General features: G+C 37.8%; 1 protein-coding gene across 4 annotated transcripts in view; it reads left to right on the top strand.

Annotated features, from left to right (window-relative positions):
- myo3a (myosin IIIA) overlaps positions 1-25,961 on the top strand; it is a 279,588-nt gene that overhangs the window by 183,732 nt on the left and 69,895 nt on the right. For all 4 annotated transcript variants that reach the window (XM_029116287.2, XM_029116285.2, XM_029116286.2 and 1 more), the window contains 3 exons: positions 7,547-7,757; positions 7,939-8,086; positions 22,054-22,207. In XM_029116287.2, coding sequence (XP_028972120.2) covers positions 7,547-7,757; positions 7,939-8,086; positions 22,054-22,207 — 513 coding nt within the window. The remainder of the gene's footprint in view (positions 1-7,546; positions 7,758-7,938; positions 8,087-22,053; positions 22,208-25,961) is intronic.

Raw genomic sequence — 25,961 nt, 5'->3', positions numbered from 1 at the left:
TGGAGGTTGAATATCTGGGTAGGACCATAGCCCACAAGTTAAAAGCCATAGCACCAGCACAGTTGGAGGGAATGAGTAAGGCTCTGTTACCCCAGGCAGATGATGACCTTTCTGGGGATGACAGGATTCAGTTCAGACTGCATTTAAGGTAGCACCTCTGCGAGACCTAATGAAAAATGCCGGACAACAGCAGTTAAGCACCAAGTTGAATTGGAACAACACTGCTTTGGCAGCTTTTGAGAGAATAAAACAGGATATGCAGTCCGCATCTGCTTTGAGGACACCAGATTGTACAAAGCCATTCCTATTTCATGTTAATATAAGATCTCTCGCCAACAAATCATTCTTGGTAAATTACATTATAATATCATACACCTAGATTTTGTTTCTCACTGAAACGTGGTTAACAGAAGATTGTACTGCTACTGTACTTAATGAGAACAGTTGCACTTGGTTATATGAATATGTGTCGAAATGGCAGGAAAGGAGTGGCTGCCCTATTCAAAGATTCATTCTAGTGCAAAGAAAATACACTTGGTAATGTTATTTCTTTTGAATACCTCTGTTTTCCATTGAATGTTGCCCCCAATATTTTGTTTTTAAACATTTACAGACTTCGACAATATTCCGCAAATTGTATCGATGATTTTGCAGAACTCTGTTATATCAGTTGATTATAACTTGTTTATTATTAAAGGGGATTTTAACATCCACATAGATAATAATACGGACAATAATGCCACAGAACTTTTTGCACTACTTGACACTTTTGATCTCACTCAACATGTGAAAGAACGTACACACACACTCAAGGCCACATCCTAGATCTCTAAAGATCTCGATATTTCCTCTGTCATGGTTAAAGACTTGGCCCTGTCTGATAATTTCTATGTCTTTTTGGATTACTGATTACCCCGAATGTTCAAGTAAACTCTGTTTCTGTTAAGAAAGGGTACATTAATGAGAGTACCAATGCTCAGTTTATGGAAGCCATAGCTATCTCTTCAACAATAAGTGCTGAGTCAGTTGATGTACTCCTGGATCATTTTAATGCCCAAATATTGAATGTTGTGGACCGTGTTGCACAAGTAAAGTTAAAGAAAACTATGGGCAACCAGAAAACACCATGGAGAACCACTATGATGGTAAACGCCCTGAAAAGAAAATGTAGGAAAGTGGAACGTAAGTGAAGGAAAAATAAACTTCAAATCCACTATGACATCTATAAATGTAGCTTCAACTATGAGTTACGCAGGGCTAGACAGCAACATTTATCGGGAATGATTAACAAGAATATCAACAATACCCAGACTCTATTTGCCATGGTCGACAAGCTTACAAACCCCCTAAAGATATCATCAGAACTCATGTCCACTGTGAAATGTAATGAATTTGCATGTTTCTTTAGTGAAATTATTGAACTACAGAACTACACAGTCTAACAATGACACTGTACCGTACCTACAACCATCAAGACATAACTTGGTTATAATGTCGCAATTTAATACAATTGGTCAAAAATCCCCAGAAGAAACAGTTCAACATATTATTTCTCTCATTCTTTTCAAACGTTTAGCATAAACAAAAGTTTTGGACGTGTCATTCACTTTCCTTTCAATAATCTTCACCATAAGTTCTGTTACATTTCTTAAAAGAGATTATATGTTTACTCTCTCAAATAACATAAACAGTTACCCATTACTGTATATCAGTTACACACTACAATGGTTATATCAGTAAAACAATACAATGGTTATATCAATTAAGCCTTAAGTGTTTCCGGAGAAATATTTTTAGGCATTGTATTCCTGACTCGCAGAAAGATTTTCTTTATGTTTGGGTCTGTTCCTCCAGAAAGTCACAATTTTGTTTACCAGGCCTTGTCGGCCTTTGTTCTCGCCCAGAAGCGAGTCAGAGATGTTGTTCAGGGTCTTCATGAAGGAGTTGGATTCTTTCAACTAATTTAGAAAAACCTCTGAAATTCCACGAACCCAAGGTAGTTCAACTTGAACCCCCAAGAATTTCAGAGCTCTGGCCAGCGCAGGTATGAACCGATCAGACCAAGGTTGCGTGATCAGGGCTTCAAAATTGGCATTGTAATAATATTTAGGACCATGATAAAGGCACTGATGCTGTCGCTGGCTTCCAAGTCATGTAAAACATCTGTTGCAGTTTTCTTTTTTGTGCTCCTTTATCACAATCCCTAAAAGTGTTACAATGGAGGCCTATATAGCATTTCCATCGAAAATATCCAAACTCGGATTATAGGTTGACGGGTCAGGTGGCGGAGTAGGTCGGCAGACTGGGGATGAGGGACTTTACATCCCAATCCCTGTCCCGATCATCTTCATCCTTACTAAGGCATAATGACTTAGAACTGTCTGTAATAGGAAAATAAGTGAAAGGTCTTTTCCGAGATTTCGATATGATGACGGGGATATGCGCCCTGTCAGAGTCCTCCGATACCATAGCAGCCATGGTACTTTGAATGGTGCTCAACCTAGTTTTGGCCTGTCCTTTTATTGCTGCATCATTCCTTTGACAGAGGGGTGTGGCTTTTGAATTCAACTTTAACAAGAGTAATTTGTCATTCCTACTTCGTCATATATCTTTTTAGCCGGAAGTTCTTTATGCTCCTCATCTACTATAATAAATCTCATTAGTTTAACAATGCTCCGCCATTGTTGACTTTGCATGAATAGCTCATCAATTCTCAGAAAAATATTGTTTTACAGATCACACCACACATTAACTGATATCTTCACACTTTCTAAACTTTCTACGCTTATTTTCTCAGTGTAGGAAGGAATGTCAACAAAACCTGTTGGAAGTCAATTTTTTCTCTGCATATCTATGCTGTGATGTATTATCTCATTTGATCTCCATATTTGTGTAGCAATGTAGCAAGTGTAGCCTCTCATACATACTACATGATGTAATACTTCCTTGTCATTGATACGGTACTCCACGCCTAATGTTGTGTCTGTATATTCAGTTTCCGTGGATAAACTGTACAGCTTCACTTTAGAGGCTGTGTAATCAAACATAAACCCAAGCATATTCCCATCAGGCAAGTTGTGTTGATCCGCCAACAGCTTAAAGGGTGGCACTTGAGTTCTATACAGATTGAGGAAGCACTTCTTTGCTGCATCAAATATTTCTGGAAGATAGTCTTCACCTTTTCTATCTTCCATCCTACAATCTATTTCATAAGTCAGGGCTACCACTGGTGTATTGCTTTGTACTAAAGCCATTAAAAATAAAGCCATTAAAAAAAAAATTAGCCTTTAAAAATTCAAATATCAATTAAAAAGTTCAGCTTTGGGCAAGAGGAAACCTACCTCTTATTTATGACACACACACACTCCCTTCCCCAAGAGCTCCCAAAACCAGACTCCTTTTACATTGTTCTTAGGAAGTCACTTGAAACAAATATCCATGAGATCCAATAAACCAAACCCCCTGACCAACCCCCCTCTCCCTACCCTGAAAGCCCCAAAACCAGACCCTTCCCTCTCCCATGAGAAGCCCAACTTGACCAGCCCCTACCTTTCCCCAAGAGATCCAGACCCTTCTCCCTCCCGTGAGAAAAACATTTAAAAAAATCAGATACCTATTAAAACATATACATAAAACACTTTTATTAATCAAACATCCTGGGGTCAACCTCATAAAAACCCCTCCCTAAAAGACACGTGTGAAGTCCGGAAATTAACCTTTTAACCTTTGACATGATCGATAAAATATTAATCCCGTAATCCCTTTGATCTCCGGTCACACCACTCAAATGTCAAAGGTTCATCCTTAAAGCCATAAACCAGACAATGTTAACACAAAAGTGCAATAAACAATATACTACGTCACTCTAATGTGAAAAGAGGGCCTCTGAATTGCCCATATGGAAACCCGGAGTGTCACTAGTAACTCATACCAGGAGCTGAATGAGTGTGCAAGGATTACTGTCAATGGAATTCCCTTGCGATGAACAACATTGCTATGGTAGCTCCAGTGATAAACGGTGAAATTAATGGTGACCCCATGATGGACAGTAGTGTGATCAATCAGGGCTATGAGGAACTTCAAGCCTGACTAGGCCTTGAGCACTATCCCTGCCCTTACAGAAAGTACAGATGTCGATATTGCAAAAGGGTATCACAAGAAGATCAACGGACAGGTATTCGCGGAATTACATTATCATTACCCAGAACCATTTGATTGTGTATTGTACCAAAGGGGGACTGTCCTTTACGTGCTGAGAAAGATTGTGCTCCAGTGTAAAGAAGGTTTTGAGATCCACCCAGGGATTAGCATTAAGGGACAGCCAGGTGATGTTATGCAAGATATCACTGTATAAATGTGTCAGAGGTTGACAAGACAGTTATTTCTGCAGATCAACTCAGCTTTTATGATCTTCATTAAAGTCTCATCTGAATCCACAAACTCCTGTGTTATTGCATCTTATTGGCAGGAAGAGAGGAACATTTTCCACAAAAAGCTTGTAAGCACTGGGAAGAAACCAAACAACTTGTCCAATAAGCTTTTGTTTGACTCACATCATCACAGAATACACACAACGCATTCTTAAGAACTGGTTGTGCGCGAAACTCCTCTGCGGGCCTCTGTGAGCTACAGTTACACAAAAGCCCTTTCTCTGTGTCGTTTAGCAGAGACGTTTACGTGCACCTACAGAGAAGTATAAATTGGACAGTAAGCATTGCCATCGCATATATGTGCAAGCTAGGACATTACTTGTTTCATAATGTACTACCCAATCACCGAGGACTTCACATTTTTTGTGAGTGTAAGAGGTGGATCTTGCTGTGCTGCAGTACCTTTATACATCCTTGTCAAATTAAAGCATGTCAACAAGCTTAAGATACAGTAGAATCAGGGTTTAGGTTAATTCTGAAACAAATTCTGGAGTCATTCCTATTGAATTCTTGAATTAGAGAAAATATGGCACAGTGGAGACATTACCAAGAACTGGATGTCCCTCCAAAATGTATGAAAAGACGAAAAGAAAACTGGTCAGGGAGAAAATGTCCTCGCAATCTGACAGATTTGGAGCGCTTTTGTAAAGAAGAGTGGGCAAAAAATAACACATCAAGATGTGCCATGCTAATAGACTCCAAAAAATCACAATGCATTTAAAAAGTACAAAAAACTTTTTTGATTGAAAAAATATATAAACGTTATAAGAATAATAACATGCTAAATTACTACAATGGGAAAATAGTAATTAGCTTGGAATTAACATTTTGCACATGCTTTTTCATGCTTAAACTGTAGTGAACTGTACCATGTTCTTTGTAGTAGAAAAAAAAATATTCTGAACCTTTTGCAGTGATGACAGCCCTAGCAGATAAAACAAATGTGTTGAACAAATGCAAACACATTAAGTGATAAACAAAAACTTCATATTGTGATGTGAACCAAATTCAACTGGTATGTACAGTGGGGAGAACAAGTATTTGATACACTGCCGATTTTGCAGGTTTTCCCACTTACAAAGCATGTAGAAGTCTGTAATTTTTATCATAGGTACTCTTCAACTGTGAGTGATGGAATCTAAAACAAAAATCCAGAAAATCACATTGTATGATTTTTAAGCAATTAATTTGAAAAGCAGAACTCAATATTTGGTACAGAAACCTTTGTTTGCAATAACAGAGATCCTACATTTTAACGTAATCAAGAGGCTGACAAAGGTTATTCTATCAAGGATACGTTTTACCAATAATCCAGCTCTTACAGGTGACCTATCCAAATTAGAAGTACATCATAATTTATGATCTATAACACCATATTATGTTGTTTGTATTATAAAAATGATATACAAATTTTCTTCTGTCAACATACTATGGAGATGTCCTTTTGTTTTTGGAAGAAATTGGGTTTAATACTTTTTTTGGGGGGGGACAAGAAAATACCAACTGCGCTACTGATCCTCTGCTGCCATCTACATGGCCATTTGGTGTCATTACATCAGATTTATCCAAAATTCCTAAGAACCAATATAATTTTGGGGAACCTATATTTTTTTACATAGTATAATTCATTTTATTCATTAGTTTCAGCCTAAAACAATGTAATATGACAATAAAGGCATGGAAATATCAAAAAATAACATAGAAAGAAATGGTTTCAAACTTTATCTATTATACTGTATCGCAGAAATGTTTTACTACACATTAATTTTCTAAACAGTGTCCCAGAAGTCTGTCTTTGTGTTTTTATTATAGCTGAGGGGGTTGTGATTACCAGGGTATATAATAGTCCATGAAATATGTTACAGAAATGAGTGTAGAGCCCAAAATGTCCAAATATTGAAATCCGGCCGAAATCACTCGGACCATAGAGGGTTAAATAGCCATTGGGGCCCTGATTTAATGCATTTGATTGTACCTGGCTTATACATTAATTACCACTTGATTATCCCAATACAAGACTCATACCTAATTTGATAATGATTATACTGTTCATCGTATTGATGAATTACATGTGTGAATAACATACAAATACATTCATGGAGAGTGAGAGTTCAGAAACATTCTTATGAAAAACCTTTATATTTGCTTGCTTGCAGTGACTGTGTTCTTTCGCCCTTCTTAATCTTTTCCTTTTTATTGGCCAGTTTGAGATATGTCTTTTTCTTTGCAACTCAGCCTAGAAAGCCAGCATCACAGAGTCACCTCTTCACTGTTGACATTGAGTCTGGTGTTTTTGCAGTCACTATTTAAAGAATAGTGTTTCACAACTAGACACTGATGAAATAGTCCTCTTGCTCAGTTGTCCACCCACCACTCTTTTCTATCCCGGTGGAAGCCAGTTTGCACAGTTCTGTGGGTGTAGTACACAGCGTTTCTTGGCAATTTCTCACATGGAATAGTGTTCATTTGACAGAACAAGAACAAAGTTATGAGTTTCAGAAGAAAGTTCTTTGTTTTTGTCCATTTTGAGCCTATAATCAAACCCAGAATTGCTGATGCTCCAGATACACAACTAGTCTAAAGAAGGCCAGCTTTATTGTTTATTTAATTAGCAAACAGTTTTCAGCTGTAATAACATAATTGCAAAATGGTTTTCTAATGATCAATTAGCCTTGACATACTTGGTTTAGCGAACACAGCGTGCTGTTGGAACACAGGAGTGATGGCTGCTAATAATTGGCCTCTGTATGTCTATTTCATAAAAAGTTATTTCCAGCTACAAAAGTAATTTAAAACATTAACAATATCTACACTGTATTTCAGATCAAATTTGATGTTATTTCAATTGGCAAACATTTATTTTCCTTTCAAAAACAAGGACATTTCTAAGTGACCTCAAACTTTTGAACGGTAGGTTTGTGTGTACATTTGAATCATTTTTGTCTTTATATGTAGTATATTTCCCCACAATGTCCTTCCTGATGCTTTTCTGCGCATATGTCTTGGTGTGTATATGCACATGTTTTATTGCTACAAATGTACATTTAAATCTCAGTACTGCTGGATTGCATTTTTTAGATCATAAGCAGTCTCAATTACAGTGTGTTTTTCCACAGCGGCTTCTCTGCTGTGTATCCGGCCAGATGAGCTCCAAGAAGCCCTGACGTCCCACTGTGTAGTGGCACGCGGCGAAACCATTGTCAGGCCCAACACAGTGGAGAAGGCAATGGAGGTGAGGGACGCCATGGGCAAGGCCCTCTATGGCAGACTCTTCAGCTGGATCGTCAACCGCATCAACACCTTGCTTCGGCCCGAAATGCACTTAGGGTGAGAGTGTGGTAGGATGGAGGAAGTGTGTGTGTCTTTGTAGAGGCCCAGGAAATGTATAAAATCCTCACCTGCACTGCACATGATTACCCTAACAATTGATTATAAACCCTCCTGATAATTTTTACTCATTGCCTATCTGTTTTCTATAATATTGAATTATTTAAATCTCCCCTGACAGAGAGGATGACAATGGTCTGAACATTGGCATCCTGGACATCTTTGGCTTTGAGAACTTTAAGAGGAACTCATTTGAGCAGCTTTGCATCAACATAGCCAATGAACAGATCCAGTTCTACTTCAACCAACACATATTCGCCTGGGAGCAGGTAGCATTTTCTTCCCTGTCTGCATGCATCCAAAATGACACCCTATTCCCTATATAGTGCACTGGTGTTGACCAGATCTACTAAAGTAGATACAGAGTGTTTAGATTTTGCTCTTCTGATACACTCCACTACAAGCCTCTCCGTTGCCTAAAAGCTAGTCAGTCAGAACTTGACATAGATTTTCTGGGCTTGCCAATGCCATAACACCACTATAAAAAATATCAGAGACAGCTGAACTGTATGGACTGCATTTGCCTTACATACGTTATACTTAAAACTGGTACATTTCTGCCCTCTTCTATTTGCACTTCTGGTTAGATGCTATCTGCATTTTGTTGTACTGTACTTGTTCAATGTAATCTAAAATCTAATCTCAACCAGGGATTTTATCGATTCTGAGTGGAGCATGCTTATCAACAATGGAATAAAAAATACTAGTATAATACTCTAGAGCCAGCTCCATCTCAGGTAAAACACAAATGCAATCAAGGTTATTCGGGTTAAGATTTTTTACAGAAGCTTATTCATTAAAATGTCTCTAGTTTCTCTTAATTATGATCCATGTGAGGTCCTTTGGATTATATAATTTCTGATACAAGCTGTAGGACAGTGGTCGCTACTATCTTGTGGAAACACAATTTGGTATCTGGTACATTTGTTAAAATGTATTCAATCAATGTAGAGGGGACCTTAAAGAAGAATGTAGTACATTATTTGTTTCACATTTATGTAAACATTGTGATTTATTGCTTTGAACTTTGAGTTGTGTGACTGTGGTTAAAGGGGTTATGGGGATTAATATTAGGTCACAGGTGTCTTTCAGGGAGGGGTGTGTTTTATGAGTTTGCTCCTCCAGGATGTTAAGTATGAATAATAAACTATTACGTGTATGTGTAATAGGTGGTGGAACTGAATTTTGACCCGTTTTAGATTAATTCCAAATAATCAATGAACTAATGTAACAAATGAATTCAATATATAAAGAGTATATTACAATTACAGTAGAAGAATCCAAGATAAAAGTTATCTGGAGATTGAAGATGCAGGCAGGAGTGAGGAAAATGCAAGAGAGATCTTTTCCAAATTCCACTCTGGGTAATATCCCCAAACTAAAGTTTTGGGGGTTATATTACTGACCTAAGGATAACAAAACTAGTCCTGAAGAATAGACCCCCTTATCATCTAGGGACACATTCCAATCTATGCCTCCTGACACCATATTGTAAAACAGAGTGATCTACTCATGGGTTCAGCATCAGGGGATTAAGGCATGACCCTGGGTTCTGTAATTAGACCAGAGATAAACATTTGTAACATAAACATTCTGATAAAAGAACATGACCAGACACACAGAGTATAGGCTAGGAAAGGACAATTGAGGACAATTATAAATAGCTTATAATAAATACTGCAGGATCATCAAATATGTAAATAAAGGTATTTTCTTTTTTTTTCGGTTCCTTCAGTCCCCCTTTAGTGTCCATAACGTTAGAAATCAGCTGTTTCGTATAGTGGTTAAAATAATGATCCCGTACTCGGTCATCAAAGGAGAGAGTAATTCCATTATTTATTGCAGCATTTCACAGGGGAAACACAGTTAAATGGTTACAGAGACAAAATAAATTTAAGAAAAATAGTAAGAAGCATAAAGCAGGAGAAGTGAGTTTGAAATGAAAGCTTAGATGACATATGATATCATAAACTACTAAAAACCAGTGATCAGCGATCACTTGAGAGTAAAGAAACTAAACGTTGTCCTTTAATTGTTTGAGATCGCTAATGATAATGGAAAAGACAGGCTTGTAAATTTAAGAGCAATAAACTAAGCTACACCCCATGAGTAGATTGAAGGTGGCACAGTTTTGTAGAATAATCATGTCACATGATTGTAAGCCAATATGACGTTATAGTCAATTCGTCAATGAAACATAGATATACAGAATTTGTCAAGGGCTACCATGACACCGTAAGTTGAAATAAGGCCACCAAATTAAACTAAACCACGGAACAAACAACTAGGAAACAAGTATGTATAATTCCATAAACAAGTATGTAAAATCAGTGGAATAATAGAAGTAGAAGAAATATTATTAGCATCTCTGATGCTACACAACGTAATAGCTCTCTGACTCCTCTCAGATGTCAGTGTTCATTAAGCCCTGATTAAAGGAGAGGGGGGAGGACAACACAAACAAAACACATCATTTTTACATACTTTAAACATCACATTCATCAGTCACATTATTAGTCAAATTAAACCTGGAGATTGGTAGAGCAGGCAGGAAAAATTCTTAGTGGAAAATGGTGCTGCCATCTTGTTTGGCCAGGTCCACGTCATGTGCGTGACAACTTCAAAGGCAAACCGTGTCTGATTTATTGCTTTTTTGACCTTTGAGTCCTTAAGCATGGCTAAATAAATATATTAATATTTACAACCCTAGTTATATTTAGAACAGGGTCTTAGAATGCCTTAGGGGGATTTATGTATTAAAACTGACTTATTGTGCATATGTTTACATTGAGTGAGGGATCACAAGTTGCTTTTAGAAGGGGCGGTTGATCAGGGTTGACCATATGGGCTTCCTATCTCACGTAAGGCAGAGACTGATTTTGGTTTTATGACCTCCTCATGATGCCTGAGGAGAAATTGTGTCTGTGTCTATACATTGACTAAGGGATCATGACTTGCCCCCTCTTTCCCCGGACCAGGAATGGCTCCACTGGGTTTCAAGATCTGTATAAAGCACAGGATATTAAAATGAGTGAATTGTGAGAGCAACAATGACTTTGATATTGAGTGATACCCCTGTGGTAGCCGTGACTTATGAAACAGGTCGCAGAATGGAGGATAGAAAAGTAACAGAATAATCTGCGATGCTCCAAAGAAGCATTTCCTCAATTTTTATAGAACTCAAGTGCTGTCCTTTAAGCTGTTAACAGATCAGCATGACCTGCCTAATGGGAGTATGTTGGGCTTTGTTTTTGATTACCCGGCGTCTCAAATAAAGCTGAACTGTTTAGCCATAGGAACTGAATATACAAATGTAACATTTGGAGTTGAATAGCATATCAACGACTGGGAAATATGTTGTCATGTGGTGTGTCCTGAAATGAAGAAAAGTATGAAAAGCTACACTTGCTATATGGAGATCAACTGGGGAGGCCTATCAAGTTCCTCAGAGAGAATGCATCATAGATTATACATCCAGAGAAGAAATAGAATTGCAACTGAATTTGTTGATGTTGCTCCTCTCACTGAGAACATTTGTGATGAACCGAACCGTAACAAGGTAAGAGTTTGGATACCTGTTAACATTTGGTGTGACCTGGAAAACAACATGTTTTGGAGAAATAATGAGCTATTTGTGCAGAGTCAACAATGGCAGAGCGTTTATTAAACTAAGGAAATTTATTATAGTAGACAACATTGATCTTGAAGAACCACCAAATAAAAGACCCTACGAAGAGAAGTCATATGATGAGCCAGGAATGTCAAGTTATTGATGTTGACCACACCCCATCATGGCTACCGCTGCATCAGAGGATTCCAAATGTGAACCTATTCTGGTCATCATATAACAGCCTTGGAGAAGACCTCTCACCTATTTGCCTATTACACGCATTCCAAAGGCAACGGTGAAGTCGTCGTATCATAATATAATCGAAGCAGACCGGGATAAGGATGCAAACGTGAATGGTTCCCCTAGCAGTCCCCTGACCTACTTGCCTATTACACCACCCCCTACCCCTTCACTTGACCTGCCGTCTTTGGACGTTTTTGATGGTGGAATGGTTTTTGTAAATACCATAAAAGCCTCCATTGTAACAATTTTAGGGATAGTGATCGATGAACACAAAAAAGAAATCAGTTCCTCTATGATTGTCCCAAATATTACTATAACTGCAATTTTGAAGCGCTGTTCAAGTGACTGTGGTCTGATCGATTCATACCTGCATTGACCAAAGCCCTGAAATCCTTGGAATTTCAAGTTGAACCACCTCGGATTTGTGGAATTTCAGATGTTCTGCTAAATGAGTTGAAAGAATCAGATTATCATGAAGACCATGAATAAGATCTCTGAATCGTTGCTGGGCGACAACAAGGACCGACAAACTCTGTTCTGCCAGAAGATGTGACTTTCTGGTGGAACAGACCCGAAGATAAAGAAAATTTGTCTTCTAAAGACTATGTCTAAAATCTGTCTAAAAAATAAGAGCGGAGCAGAAGTGACCAGGCCTTATGCTTCTGTTTTGAAAGTTTCCCAAGAAAATCCAAACGGACTCCAGAAAGAAATTCTTTAATCAGACTTTTAAAAACCTGATGAGCGAACACAACATACATTTTGCTACGGGTTCAGATTTAAAAGCATCCATTATTGAACATTATAACAGGACTTTGAAGTAAAGGATGTGGCAATATTTTACATCTCATAATACACGTAGATATGTTGACATGATTCAAAATTTAGTAACGAGTTGTAATGATAGCTATCATAAAAAAGTATTTGATACACTGCCGATTTTGCAGGTTTTCCCACTTACAAAGCATGTAGAAGTCTGTTTTTTTTATCATAGGTACTCTTCAACTATGAGTGACGGAATCTAAAACAAAAATCGAGAGAAAATATCATTGTATGATTTTTAAGTAATTAATTTGCATTGGAAATTGCAGTCCAGGAAGTCCAGGAGGAGACCTGGGTACCCAGGCGGTTTGGCGACCTGTTTACCCAGACGGAAAATGCACATAAGTATTTGATACATCAGAAAAGCAGAACTTAATATTAGGTACAGAAACCTTTGTTTGCAATTACAGAAATAATTTTCCTGTTTCCTGTAGTTCTTGACCAGGTTTGCACACACTACAGCTGGGATTTTGGCCCACACTGGTCAATACAGACCTTATCCAGATCCTTCAGGTTTCGGGGCTTTTGCTGGGCAATACGGACTTTCAGCTCCCTCCAAAGATTTTCTATTGGGTTCAGGTCTGGACACTGTCTAGGCCACTCCAGGACCTTGAGATGCTTCTTACGGAGCCACTCCTTAGTTGCCCTGGCTGTGTGTTCGGGTCGTTGTCATGCTGGAAGACCCAGCCACGACCCATCTTCAATGCTCTTACTGAGGGAAGGAGGTTGTTGGCCAAGATCTCGCGATACATGGCCCCATCCAACCTCCCCTCAATACGGTGCAGTTGTCCTGTCCCCTTTGCAGAAAAGCATCCCCAAAGAATGATGTTTCCACCTCCATGCTTCACAGTTGGGATGGTGTACTTGGGGTTGTACTCATCCTTCTTCTTCCTCCAAACACGGCGAGTGGAGTTTAGACCAAAAAGCTCTATTTTTATCTCATCAGACCACATGACCTTCTCCCATTCCACCTCTGGATCATCCAGATGGTCATTGGCAAACTTCAGACGGGCCTGGACATGCACTGGCTTGAGCAGGGGGACCTTGCGTGTGCTGCAGAATTTTAATCCATGGCGACATAGTGTGTTCCTAATGGTTTTCTTTGAGACTGTGGTCCCAGCTCTATTCAGGTCATTGACCAAGTCCTGCCGTGTAGTTCTGGGCTGATCCCTCACCTTCCTCATGATCATTGATGCCCCACAAGGTGAGATCTTGCATGGAGCCCCAGACCGAGGGAGATTGACCGTCATCTTGAACTTCTTCCATTTTCTAATAATTGCGCCAACAGTAGTTGCCTTCTCACCCAGCTGCTTGGCTATTGTCCTGTAGCCCATCCCAGCCTTGTGCATGTCTACAATTTTATCCTTGATGTACTTACACAGCTCTCTGATCTTGGCCATTGTAGAGAGGTTGGAGTCTGTTTGATTGTGTGGACAGGTCTCTTTTATACAGGTAACAAGTTCAAAATGGTGCAGTTAATACAGGTAATGAGTGGAGAACAGGAGGTCTTCTTAAAGAAAAGCTAACAGGTCTGTGAGAGCCGGAATTCTTACTGGTTGATAGGTGATCAAATACTTATGTCATGCAATAAAATACAAAATGATTATTTAAAAATCATACAATCATTCTTGATTTTTGTTTTAGATTCCGTCTCTCACAGCTGAAGTGTAACTATGATAAAAATTACAGACCTCTTTGTACATGCTTTGTACGTAGGAAAACCTGCAAAATCGTCAGTGTATCAAATACTTGTTCTTCCCACTCTATGTGGTTCGTCTGTGCTGCATCGCTGTATTTTCCCTGTGGCCAAGTAGCGTTGAGTTGTCGCAACCTGGATCTCCGATGTTATTCGGTTGTTACTGGGGCTTGCACAGCATAAGCCCCAGGTTAGTTCTTCAACATACTTCTTCTTAATATTATTATTCTATGGAACATTACTCCTCCTACACCATTTAAGCTAGAAACTTTGTTCAAATTTTAAATTGTGTAGACTGGCCCAGATTAAGTTGCTTGCATACAACTTTTTTATATATTTTATAATCTTTTAAATATTTAACTTTTATTAAACTTTTAAAACATAATTGACTTGAATGGAATTTCTTCAGAATTCTGAAATTTCCATTGTTTACACCAACATTCTAATGACTTTTTGAAAAGTCACAGTTGCCGCAATCAACCTTCTTTAAAACCTTTCCAAATTACTTAGAGAAACATTTAAAAGATTTTTAGCACCCTCACATAGCCGGCTATTGTAATGCGAAAACAATTCCAGCAATTTAGGGAATTCATTTATCAAAATGTCACAACTTTTGACAAATATCTGCAATTTGGACCACTTTGCAAATGAGACAAATATTTAGAGCACTTCATATCTTCATCTACTTTTCTGCTATTTGAATGTAAAAAAATATATATATATATATATATCTTACCAAACTTGAGATATTGCAACCGCAGTAACAATAGCAATGATTTTCTTTTGCAATATATCCCAAACAGCTGCCATTTAACCCACTTTACCAACAAGTTTGAGTGTTTCATATATTCCACTATTCTCAGCTATTTAAATTCGAAAAAAATAAGAAAATATCTCTAAACAAACTCAAGCTACTTCTACTGGACTAACCATAGCAACAGGATTCTTCCCAACTTTTCAAAAACAGCTCCTATAGAAAGTACTTTCTGAATCAGACCCACCAACATGGAGGAACTTAAGACTAACTGCTACACCGCCACCATGGGGTGTATATGTATAGTAAAGGTATAGCAAATTTTCATGCAAATTGAGCCACATATGGCCAAGTTATGGGCCTCTGAAAATGGGCCTGGAGAATAATAATAATAAAACCAAAAAAAACAATAGGGTATCCGTACCTACGGTCCTTGGTCCCCTAATATTAAAAAAAGCAACAAAAACAATAGGGTACCTGTACCTATGGTACTTGGTCCCATAAATATATCAATCTGAAGACAATTTGAATATGAAAGAACCCGAAAATAAAATAAAAAAACAGGGTATGATACTAAAATATCCCATTCTGAAAGACACAAATCGGTAGTAAATTTAAACATAAAGCATTGGTTGCTGATATCCTGCTCGAGTTCAAAATATTGTTTTAAATTACTTTAACCCCTCCCTTAACATGGTCCATTTAAATACCAAGCCCAAAAGTTGTCTCCAAGATGTTTCAAAAAAGATGATTGATGTTATTATAACCAGAGATTTCTTTTAAATATTGCTAGCAATTAGTTTTTTATAAATGGTACTGAAACTCTGAAAAATTGCTAAATATTTAATAAAACAAGAACTAAATGGAATTAACATCAGTACTATTTCCAGTTCAGAAGTGTAAATGAGGGAATATAAATACACATTTATTATTGCACAAGTCAAATATTATAAACTTAGGAACATGGTTTTAAAGAAATTGTATAACTTCTATTTACATACTGGTTTGCTCAAAAGTTTGCATACCCTTGTAGAGTTGACAATATATGTACAGTGGGGCAAAAAAGTATTTAGTCAGCCACCAATTGTGCAAGTTCTCCCACTTAAAAAGATGAGAGAGGCCTGTAATTTATTGGTAAATTTTGGTGGAAAATAAGTATTTGGTCAATAACAAAAGTTAATCTCAATACTTTGTTATATACCCTTTGTTGGCAATGACAGAGGTCAAAGGTCTTCACAAGGATTTCACACACTGTTGCTGGTATTTTGGCCCATTCCTCCATGCAGATCTCCTCTAGAGCAATGATGTTTTGGGGCTGTCGCTGGGCAACACAGACTTTCAACTCCCTCTAAAGATTTTCTATGGGGTTGAGTTCTGGTGACTGGCTAGGCCACTCCAGGACCTTGAAATGCTTCTTACGAAGCCACTCCTTCGTTGCCTGGGCGGTGTATTTGGGATCATTGTCATGCTGAAAGACCCAGCCACGTTTCATCTTCAATGCCCTTGCTGATAGAAGGAGGTTTTCACTCAAAATCTCACGATACATGGCCCCATTCATTCTTTCCTTTACATGGATCAGTCGTCCTGGTCCCTTTGCAGAAAAACAGCCCCAATGATGGTAGCCTTTGTTACTTTGCTCTCTGCAGGTCATTCACTAGGTCCCCCCGTGTGGTTCTGGGATTTTTGCTCACCGTTCTTTTGATCATTTTGACCCCATGGGGTGAGATCTTGCGTGGAGATTATCAGTGGTCTTGTATGTCTTCCATTTTCTTATAATTGCTCCCACAGTTGATTTCTTCACTGCTGCTTACCTATAGCAGATTCAGTCTTCCCAGCCTGGTGCAGGTCTACAATTTTGTTTCTGGTGTCCTTTGACAGCTCTTTGGTCTAGGCCATAGTGGAGTTTGGAGTGTGACTGTTTGATGTTGTGGACAGGTGTCTTTTATATTGATAACAAGTTCCAACAGGTGCCATTAATACAGGAGGACAGAGGAGCCTCTTAAAAGAAGAAGTTACATGTCTGTGAGAGCCAGAAATATTGCTTGTTTGTAGGTGACCAAATCCTTATTTTACAGAGGAATTTACAAATAAATTCATTAAAAATCCTACAATGTGAATTACAGGCCTCTCTCATCTTTTTAAGTGGGAGATCTTGCACAATTGGTGGCTGACTAAATATTTTGTTGCCCCACTGTACCATTTGTACAGAAAACATGAGTGAGCAAGATCCACCTTGTGGTTGTGTTCTCCACATCACACACTGCATACATAAAACTACCTGTAGCAAAAAAAAATGTACGCTATGCATACAGTCTGTGGAACTGTAAATGCATGACTTGAATGTGTTGCACTGGCAACATACGCCTCAAAAAGCTAAGATACAGAAATAATTGGACACTGACACAAGTTTTGTTACTTTGGCAGTTAACCAGAATATATTCAAGTTACAGTTATATAGTGAATAAGGGCTTAAAGTGCAGTCCCTCAGTTTTAATTAGAGGGTATTCACCTCAAAATTGGAGGAAGGGGTTAGGAATTACAGCTCTTTAATATGTAGCCCCCTCTTTTTCAAGGGACCAAAAGTAATTGGAGCATTTTATCAAAAGCTGTTTGGACAGTTGTGGGCTATTCCTTCATTAGTTCTTCATCAATTAAGCAGGTAAGTTGGAGTTGATTCCAGGTGTGGCATTCACATTTCGAAACTGTTGCTGTGAACCCACAACAAGTTTTCAAAGGAGCTCTCGGTGCAAGTTTAACAGGCCATTTTTAGGCTGCAAAAATTTGAAAATCAATCAGAGAGATAGCATGAACATTAGGAGCGGCCAAATGAAAAGTTTGGTATGTTCTGAGAAAAAAATTATGCGCTGGTGAGCACTGCAACACAAAAAGCCCTGGATGTCCACAGAAGACAACAGTGGTGGATTATCGTAGGAAAACCAGAAGATAAAACCCTTCACAACATCCAGCCAAGTGAAGAACACTCTCCATTAAGTAGGCATATCATTTGTCAAGTCTACCTTAAAGAGAAGACTTCACGAGAGCAAATACAGAGTGTTCCCCACAAGGCGCAAAGCCTCAAGAATCGAAAGACCAGATTAGGCTTTGCCACAAACATCTAAAAAAGCCAGCCCAGTTCTGGAAAAGCATTATTTTTTTTAAATCAACGTGTACCCGAATGATGGGAAGAAAACAGTATATTTTTTAATTAAAGCTGAAAGTCTGCCCTCAATTGCACTTTGGTTGTTTAATTTGAAATCCATTGTGGTAGTGTACAGAGCCAACATTATGAAAATTGTGGGTGTCCAAATATTTCCAGACCTAACTGTATGTAATTTCCTTCCTCTGAGAATCTATATCTTTCATTAAGATACTTATCAGAGAAAGCCAACAGGTTTTGTCGGTCTCTGAATACCCTCTCACTATCTGCGTACTGAGCTCCCTGGGATCTTCGAAGACTAGTGATGCCATTTTCAATCGAGAATTGATTGGTCAGTAGGCAGTGCTTTTATACGTGCTAATCTGTTATCTCGAATATAACCTGCTCCAGAGGAGTTTAGGTGTGCAGCATAAGTTGCCATGGCGATGAAACCCGGTAAGAAGTGAACCACCCTCGTGACACTGACAACCCAGGGTTCAACTTGAAGTTAGCTCATGTGATGGCAATTTCATCGGTCAGAACTTTTAAAGGAGTAAGGACAGAGACTAAATGCTCTTGCACAATTTAATAGTTTATTTGCAAATAGAGAGACACGTCAAATGCTTAGAGACATAATTATAAGAGGAGTCTCTAACTTAATACATGAACAGTTCGTATTTATATAGAAAAAAGGGGTGTGGTACGTTGCTGGCCATCTGTCTTGTGTCACATAGGTTTTACCTAATGGGAGGGCTGTCCCCCCCACCTTATCCTTCCTGCCATAATTTTTACTGTTGTATTTACCTAAACAAGCCAATTGCTCCTACTACCCCCAAGGGTCACATTCCTAAGGAACAAAAGGACTGACACCCTTCTTGGTCTAGGCAGGAGAACATGGTCAAAGTACCTAATAATCCTCTAATATTATACAGACATATGTGTCACAATCAAAGTAAAGATTTACATACCAGCCAATAGAAAGACAGACATTTCTCAAATGTACCTTAGTTAAACATTTACATAACACTCACTAACCCCAAATCCTGCTTCGTAATATAAGCCTCAGTTGTCTACTTCATAAATCTGGTTGAGGGAATGCCAACAGTGTGCAAAGCTATCTTTAAAGCAAAGGGTGGCTACTTTGAAGAATTTTGACACATTTTTATAAATGTATTTTGATTGTGTAACAGTTTTATGGTTACTACATGATTCCATGTGTGTTATTTCATCATTTTGATGTCTTCACTATTATTTTACAATATGGAAAATTGTGAGGTGTGAGGGTTGAACGTGAAAAGATGAGGCAAAAAAGAAAACAAGAAAACAATGACAACCAAGCTTCAAGTTTAGCGTTTGGATATATTTGGACAGCACCACACGGTTTACAGCATAGAAACAATAATCCACACCAGTGACAGAACAAAGTACCCTTAAATGCTGAAAGAAATTAGATAATTGGGAACTTGTGGGGTGCTTTGCTGCCATCAGTCACTGGCCAGCGGTTAGTACGAGGCGGAGTGCCGGGGAAGGAGAGGCTCCGCACTGGCAGGCGGAGCTGGCATTACAAACCCCCACCCCCCACGGGACAGAAAGTACAGGGTTCTGAATGTACATGCTAGAACCCTGTACTATAGCCAAGGACTATGGACCCGGACGCATATGCCTAACGACGCCACTGCTGTACGTTAAGAAAAACAATTGACAATCAAACATTGGTAACACTTTACAATAAGGATAGAGTAATAATCATTATTAAATGCATTAATTGACATGGATTGATGACTTATTAATGCATTTATAAAGCCTTGATTATATGTGCATATGTTAGTAAACATTAACTAATTATTAGTTAACTGTTGGAACACATATCAATAAACATGAACTAATACATTGAAACATTGTGTAAACTAATAGTTAATTAATGCATCTAAAAAAAAAAAATAACTGTGTGTGGTTGTGTCAATAAACATGTTACCAAATGAATAGGTAACTAATAAAGGACATGTTAAAAAACATCAATCAATACATTCATATATTGCAATCCAAATCTTTATTGATGCAAATTTTCATTGGTATGCATGTTTTAATACACATGAATGTCTAGGTAACTGTTGAATGGCCCAATAACAAACATGAATTCATACATTAATTTAAATGATTTCATGATGATATAATGCAACTACAGATCCATGATTTGGTGTCTTTCATCATAGAAAAAACTATTAAACGTTTATTATTGAACATAATCAGTTCAAATGAAGTCATTTCTTAGAAGGCAACATATAGAATAACCTTAATTCCTTTAACAAACAACACCTTTCCCCCAACTACTGTCATTTGTTGCTGAATACTGTCCAGTCACAAAAGCCAGGCTTTTGTCCTTCGTGAACATTACCTTACTTCTTACTTAGTGACCTGTTGCTTACTTACTTGCTTTTTCTTGTGTCGATCATGAACAATAATAGCTGTTGTCAATCCTGTGTATTATTTCTTTTTGATATGTCATGATGTTCAAGAACTCATGTGTTACACTCCAAATGTATTGCTTAATTCTTGAAACACATGCTGTTTCAAGAATCGGTTATATATATAATTTAAACATGCTTGAATGTTCTCACAAAAAACAGCATTTCAATAACTGATGCTTTTTATAGTCTTTTGTGCAAAAATACAGATCTAATTTATTCATGCTAATGACTGTAAAGCAGTATTTTCTAGTTTATTAATGCTTTTAGATGATTATGGACTGTTACATACTAATAATTAATAATTAGTTAAGTTAATGTGTTATCCTTATTGTAAAGTCACGACTATTCATTTGTTTATTAATTGCTGAATAGAACTTGCAAATGGTTATAAACTATGAAGTTCTTATAATTAAGTATTAGTTAAGTAGCTTTGTGATCCTTGTAAACTGTAAAGTCATAACTACGTTTTCACAGCTTAAAAGCACTTCCAGACAATAATAATTTGTTTGATTATAATTAAAGATGAATAAAATGTAAGATCTTTACATGTTTATTGACACAACCACACACAGTTAATTATTTGTAGATGCATTAATTAACTATTAGTTTACACTATGTTTTAATGTATTAGGTAATGTTTAATGATATGTATTCCAACATTTAACTAATACTTAATACTTATTAAAACATGCACACATAATCAAGGCTTTATAGATGCATTAATGTCATTAATCCATGTCAATTAATGCATTTAATAATGATCATTACTGTATCCTTATTGTAAAGTGTGACCAAACATTTCCTATATGTACTTAACATTTAGCTTTAGACCACTTTGTATGGCATTCCCTGAGTGTGCGATATAACACTGAAAGCAGTTTTAAATAAGCCCACAGTATTTCCCGGACTAACGAATCTTGAGAGCGCGTTTGATAACTGCTGATTTTCCAGGGCCCTCCATAAGTTGTGGGACAGTATAGTCAAAATATGTATTTTTGCTGTACACTGAAGGCATATGAAAATATGATTAACAGATGGATATCAGGCAAAAGCACTTTCAGTCACCTTTTATTAGTATCTGTTTTAACGCATATGTTTTACCAACTATGAATATCAGCACTGAGGTCCATCGGCCTATTTAATGTAAGCATGAATTTTTTTTTGCTCACAGTTGTTTCTGATTGATCTGGTTATTCTTTTTGCACTGATTAATCACACATAAAAGAGCTGTGAAGGTGTAGTCTTATGTCAATCCTTAGCTTTGGAGTTTTGATGTCATAAGTTTACAAATCTGTCACTGTGTCCTTGAGTGAGGTACTTGAATAAGAGTTTCTGCTTAATGTCTTGAAATTATTTTAATTACTTACAGTTGGGCCTTGACATTGAAAGTAAGAAAATCATGATGAACAAAACTAAACCTAATTATAATGTAATCCTTAAGATATTGTTTTGATGTTATTCAAAAGCATCTTCACTGGTTAAACCTTTTTCTCCTTTACCTTCCCTATAGGATGAGTATGTTAATGAAGAAGTGGATGCCAGAGTGATTGAATATGAAGACAACCGTCCACTCCTGGACCTTTTCCTGCAGAAACCCATGGGTATGTTGTCATTGCTGGATGAGGAGAGCCGCTTCCCCCAGGCCACCGACCAGACCCTCGTAGGCAAGTCCACAGTCGATTGAAAAACATTGATTTTATGGTCTTGCAACCATTTCTGTGTTGATTTTGATATATGTTTAGGGTCATTTCTCCAGTCTAGTTTCAGACCAAATTATAGTACAGAGACTACACTCAAAAAAAGGTGGTTTATTACCTTTTATGGCATTTATGGCACCTTCTTGCTGCCTTTGACACCGTTGATCACTTCCTTCTTTTGGAAAGATTGGAAACCCATGTTAGGCTAGGTGGACATTTTCTTGCACGGTTTAGATTCTGTGTATCAGAAAGATATCAGTTTGTATACAGTGGGGAGAACAAGTATTTGATTCACTGCCGATTTTGCAGGTTTTCCCACTTACAAAGCATGTAGAAGTCTGTAATTTTTGTCATAGGTACTCTTCAACTGTGAGTGACGGAATCAAAAAAAAATCCAGAAAATCACATTGTATGATTTTTAAGTAATCAATTTGCATTCTATTGCATGACATAAGTATTTGATACATCAGAAAAGCAGAACTCAATATTTGGTACTGAAACCTTTGTTTGCAATTACAGAGATCATACGTTTCCTGTAGTTCTTGACCAGGTTTGCACACACTGCAGCACGGATTTTGGCCCACTCTTCATTTCAGACCTTCTCCAGATCCTTCAGGTTTCGGGGCTGTCGCTGGGCAATACGTTCTTTCAGCTAACTCCAAAGATTTTCTATTGGGTTCAGGTCTGGAGAATGGCTAGGCCACTCCAGGACCTTGAGATGCTTCTTATGGACCCACTCTTAGCTGCCCTGGCTGTGTGTTTCGGGTCGTTGTCATGCTGGAAGACCCAGCCACGAACCATCTTCAATGCTCTTACTGAGGGAAGGAGGTTGTTGGCCAAGATCTTGCGATACATGGCCCCATCCGTCGTCCCGTCCCTTTTGCAGAAAAGTGTCCCAGAAGAATTATGTTTCCACCTCCATACTTCATGGTTGGGATGGTGTTCTTGGGGTTGTACTCATCCTTCTTCTTCCTTCCAAACACGGCGAGTGGAGTTTAGACCAAAAAGCTCTATTTTTGTCTCATCAGACCACATGAACTTCTCCCATTCCTCCTCTGGATCATCCAGATGGTAATTGGCATACTTCAGATGGGCCTGGACATGCACTGGCTTGAGCAGGGGGACCTTGCGTGCGCTGCAGGATTTTAATCCATGGCGGCGTAGTGTGTTACTAATGGTTTTCTTTGAGACTGTTTCCCAGCTCTCTTCAGGTCATTGACCAGGTCCTGCCGTGTAGTTCTGGGCTGATCCCTCACCTTGTTCACTATTTATTATGAAAAGAGACTCAACAGTCGTTCGTATATCAGTTGATTATTTCAGTTTAATTATGTGGATCCAAGGGAGTATAGGTACAGAGACCAACAGAGTAGTGTCATAACAGTTGTTCTGATCATACATTATTGCTTTCAGCTCTTTATACCCCTCCTTGTCAGCTCCCAAAAATGTTATCTCTTATGCTATCAGATACATACAAAAACAAGTCGTCATACTAATGGAAAACAAGATAGGACCCTACACCGTCATGACAACCATAGTTCTAGGTTAGAGTTAACAGACCACCTGATCTGAGTTACCCCTGGTCTCTGTCCTGCCCAAACGGGAAGATACAGAGGAGACACAGGCAGCTTCCACCACCCGTTGCAGGGCTTTCCAGTCGGCTACGGAGCAACTGCCAAACCATGCTGTGACGCAGTTAATCAGAAACCATAAGCATGTCATAGCAGGCCTGATTATCAAACTTGAAGAAACTATTTAGCTTAATGTGTTAGCATTGAATACAACTTTCATTTTTGGTTGGTTTTGACATTGGTTGTGATGAGACCATTATAACTGTCATGAATATTTTCCTTGACCTCAGTGGTACAATTTGGACTTGTCATAAAGATGTCATGAAGTTTTTTAACATTGTCATATGCTTAACCATGTCATGAATATTTTTCTTGACCTCAAGTACAGTGGTACAATTTGGACTTGTCATAAAGATGTAATTACATCTGTCAAATGCTTTTAAATACCTTAACAAAAGCAAGACATTTCCTTTATTGTTTTTGCACAACAAATGTTTCCTAAAAAAAATAAAACTTTTAACAATCCTACTTTGGTAACACTTTCTGATAAGTGTACATGAACAACCATTAACAAATGCAGTCGTTACCTTGAATGAACATTGATGAACAATGATGAACAAGACATGAACAAATGGTTAACAATGATAACCCTTACTTTATTAATGGTTTACAAATGCATTAAATAACAGAGTGTAGTGTCATTTGTTCATGTTGACACAGGACATAAGCTCATGTCGTTGTTTGCAAGAAAACACTGTACTGTAATTTTTTAAGGTTGATACCTAGTACTTCGCATGAACAATAGCATAAGTAATATAAACTATTTGTAATATAATCACATAATTAACATATGACCTTCATGTTAACACAAATAGAACATGGCTGAGCAAGTTAGCAAAGTGCTACCCAGAACTGACAAAGCTAACTGGAGCCAGCTAAAAACCAACTGAAGTCAGCTAACAACAAGGAACTACCTAAACGCTAACCCTTGCAGTCCAACGATAGAGTTAAACAATGAAATTATATTAATCCTAGGGATATTGTCAGGAGTGTTGTTTTCGAAGAAAACAATTCACTACAGTACAGTACCAAATTAGTTTTTTTTCAAAGGAATGCACCACCGTCATGGCATTTTACATAGAAATGGGTCTCTGTCATAGTTATAACATTACCATGCTTTTCCAACCCTCTACATACAATTTAACAGGCAAGTTATCAAACTGTATCTAAATGTCCAGTGTACTTTTGTACTTTACCAACCTAGAAAGCAGGATAAATAATGAGACAGACATGGCTTTTCCTTGAAGAGTTAGGAGAACGTGCAGGTATTTGGGTCGTTAACTGTCAAACTGCCCCCTATAGGCCAACCGTATTAAGTCTCCTTAAAAGTGGCCTTCAAAATTCTATATCAACCCCAAATGAGACCATACATTTATGCGTCACACCTATTTGAAGATGCAAGTAGCCAGTCTACCTTATTAATAACGGTTACCGTACTTTAAACATATTAACCATTTGGATTATGTAAATTATCTTTTGAATAATGTATATTACTTAGCCTATTGTTCATGCAAACCACTAGTTACATGAATGGATGTCCAGCATCAACATTAACAAAATTACAGTACAAACTATGTTCCTGCAAAAAAAAAAAAAAATTACTTGATTTGTTTTTTCACATCATGGAAAAGTCTCCCCAAGACACAATTATAATGGCATATGGCTAACCAGTGGTGCCACTCCATCATTTTGAGGTGAATCTTCAGTGACTCACGAGTGCAATTACCTCTATGACTCCATATTTTCAATTTGTACTTCTGCCATGCATGCTCAATATGCTGAGTATGAGCACCAGTCTCAGGATCAGCAAAGTTCATTTTATGGGAGACAGAATACTGGCTAAATAGTTTCTTCAAGTTTGATAATTAGGCCCATGTTTATGACAGGTTATGTTGTCTTGGTTACTGTCATTTGTCATAAAAAAAGACACTGACAGGTTATGTTGTCTCAGTTAATGTCATAACAAAGACATCCCAAACAATGTCAACCTTACATACGAAATGACATTATCAACCGAATGACACCTAATGACATTCATAAATATAAAAAATTATGGTTATGACAGTATCATGACAGTGTCATGTCACTCTTAT

Source organism: Esox lucius, chromosome 21 (genome assembly GCF_011004845.1).
Source record: "Esox lucius isolate fEsoLuc1 chromosome 21, fEsoLuc1.pri, whole genome shotgun sequence".
Taxonomy (NCBI): domain Eukaryota; kingdom Metazoa; phylum Chordata; class Actinopteri; order Esociformes; family Esocidae; genus Esox; species Esox lucius.
Note: the sequence above shows the minus strand (reverse complement) of the source record. Positions and strands in the feature narration are given on the sequence as shown.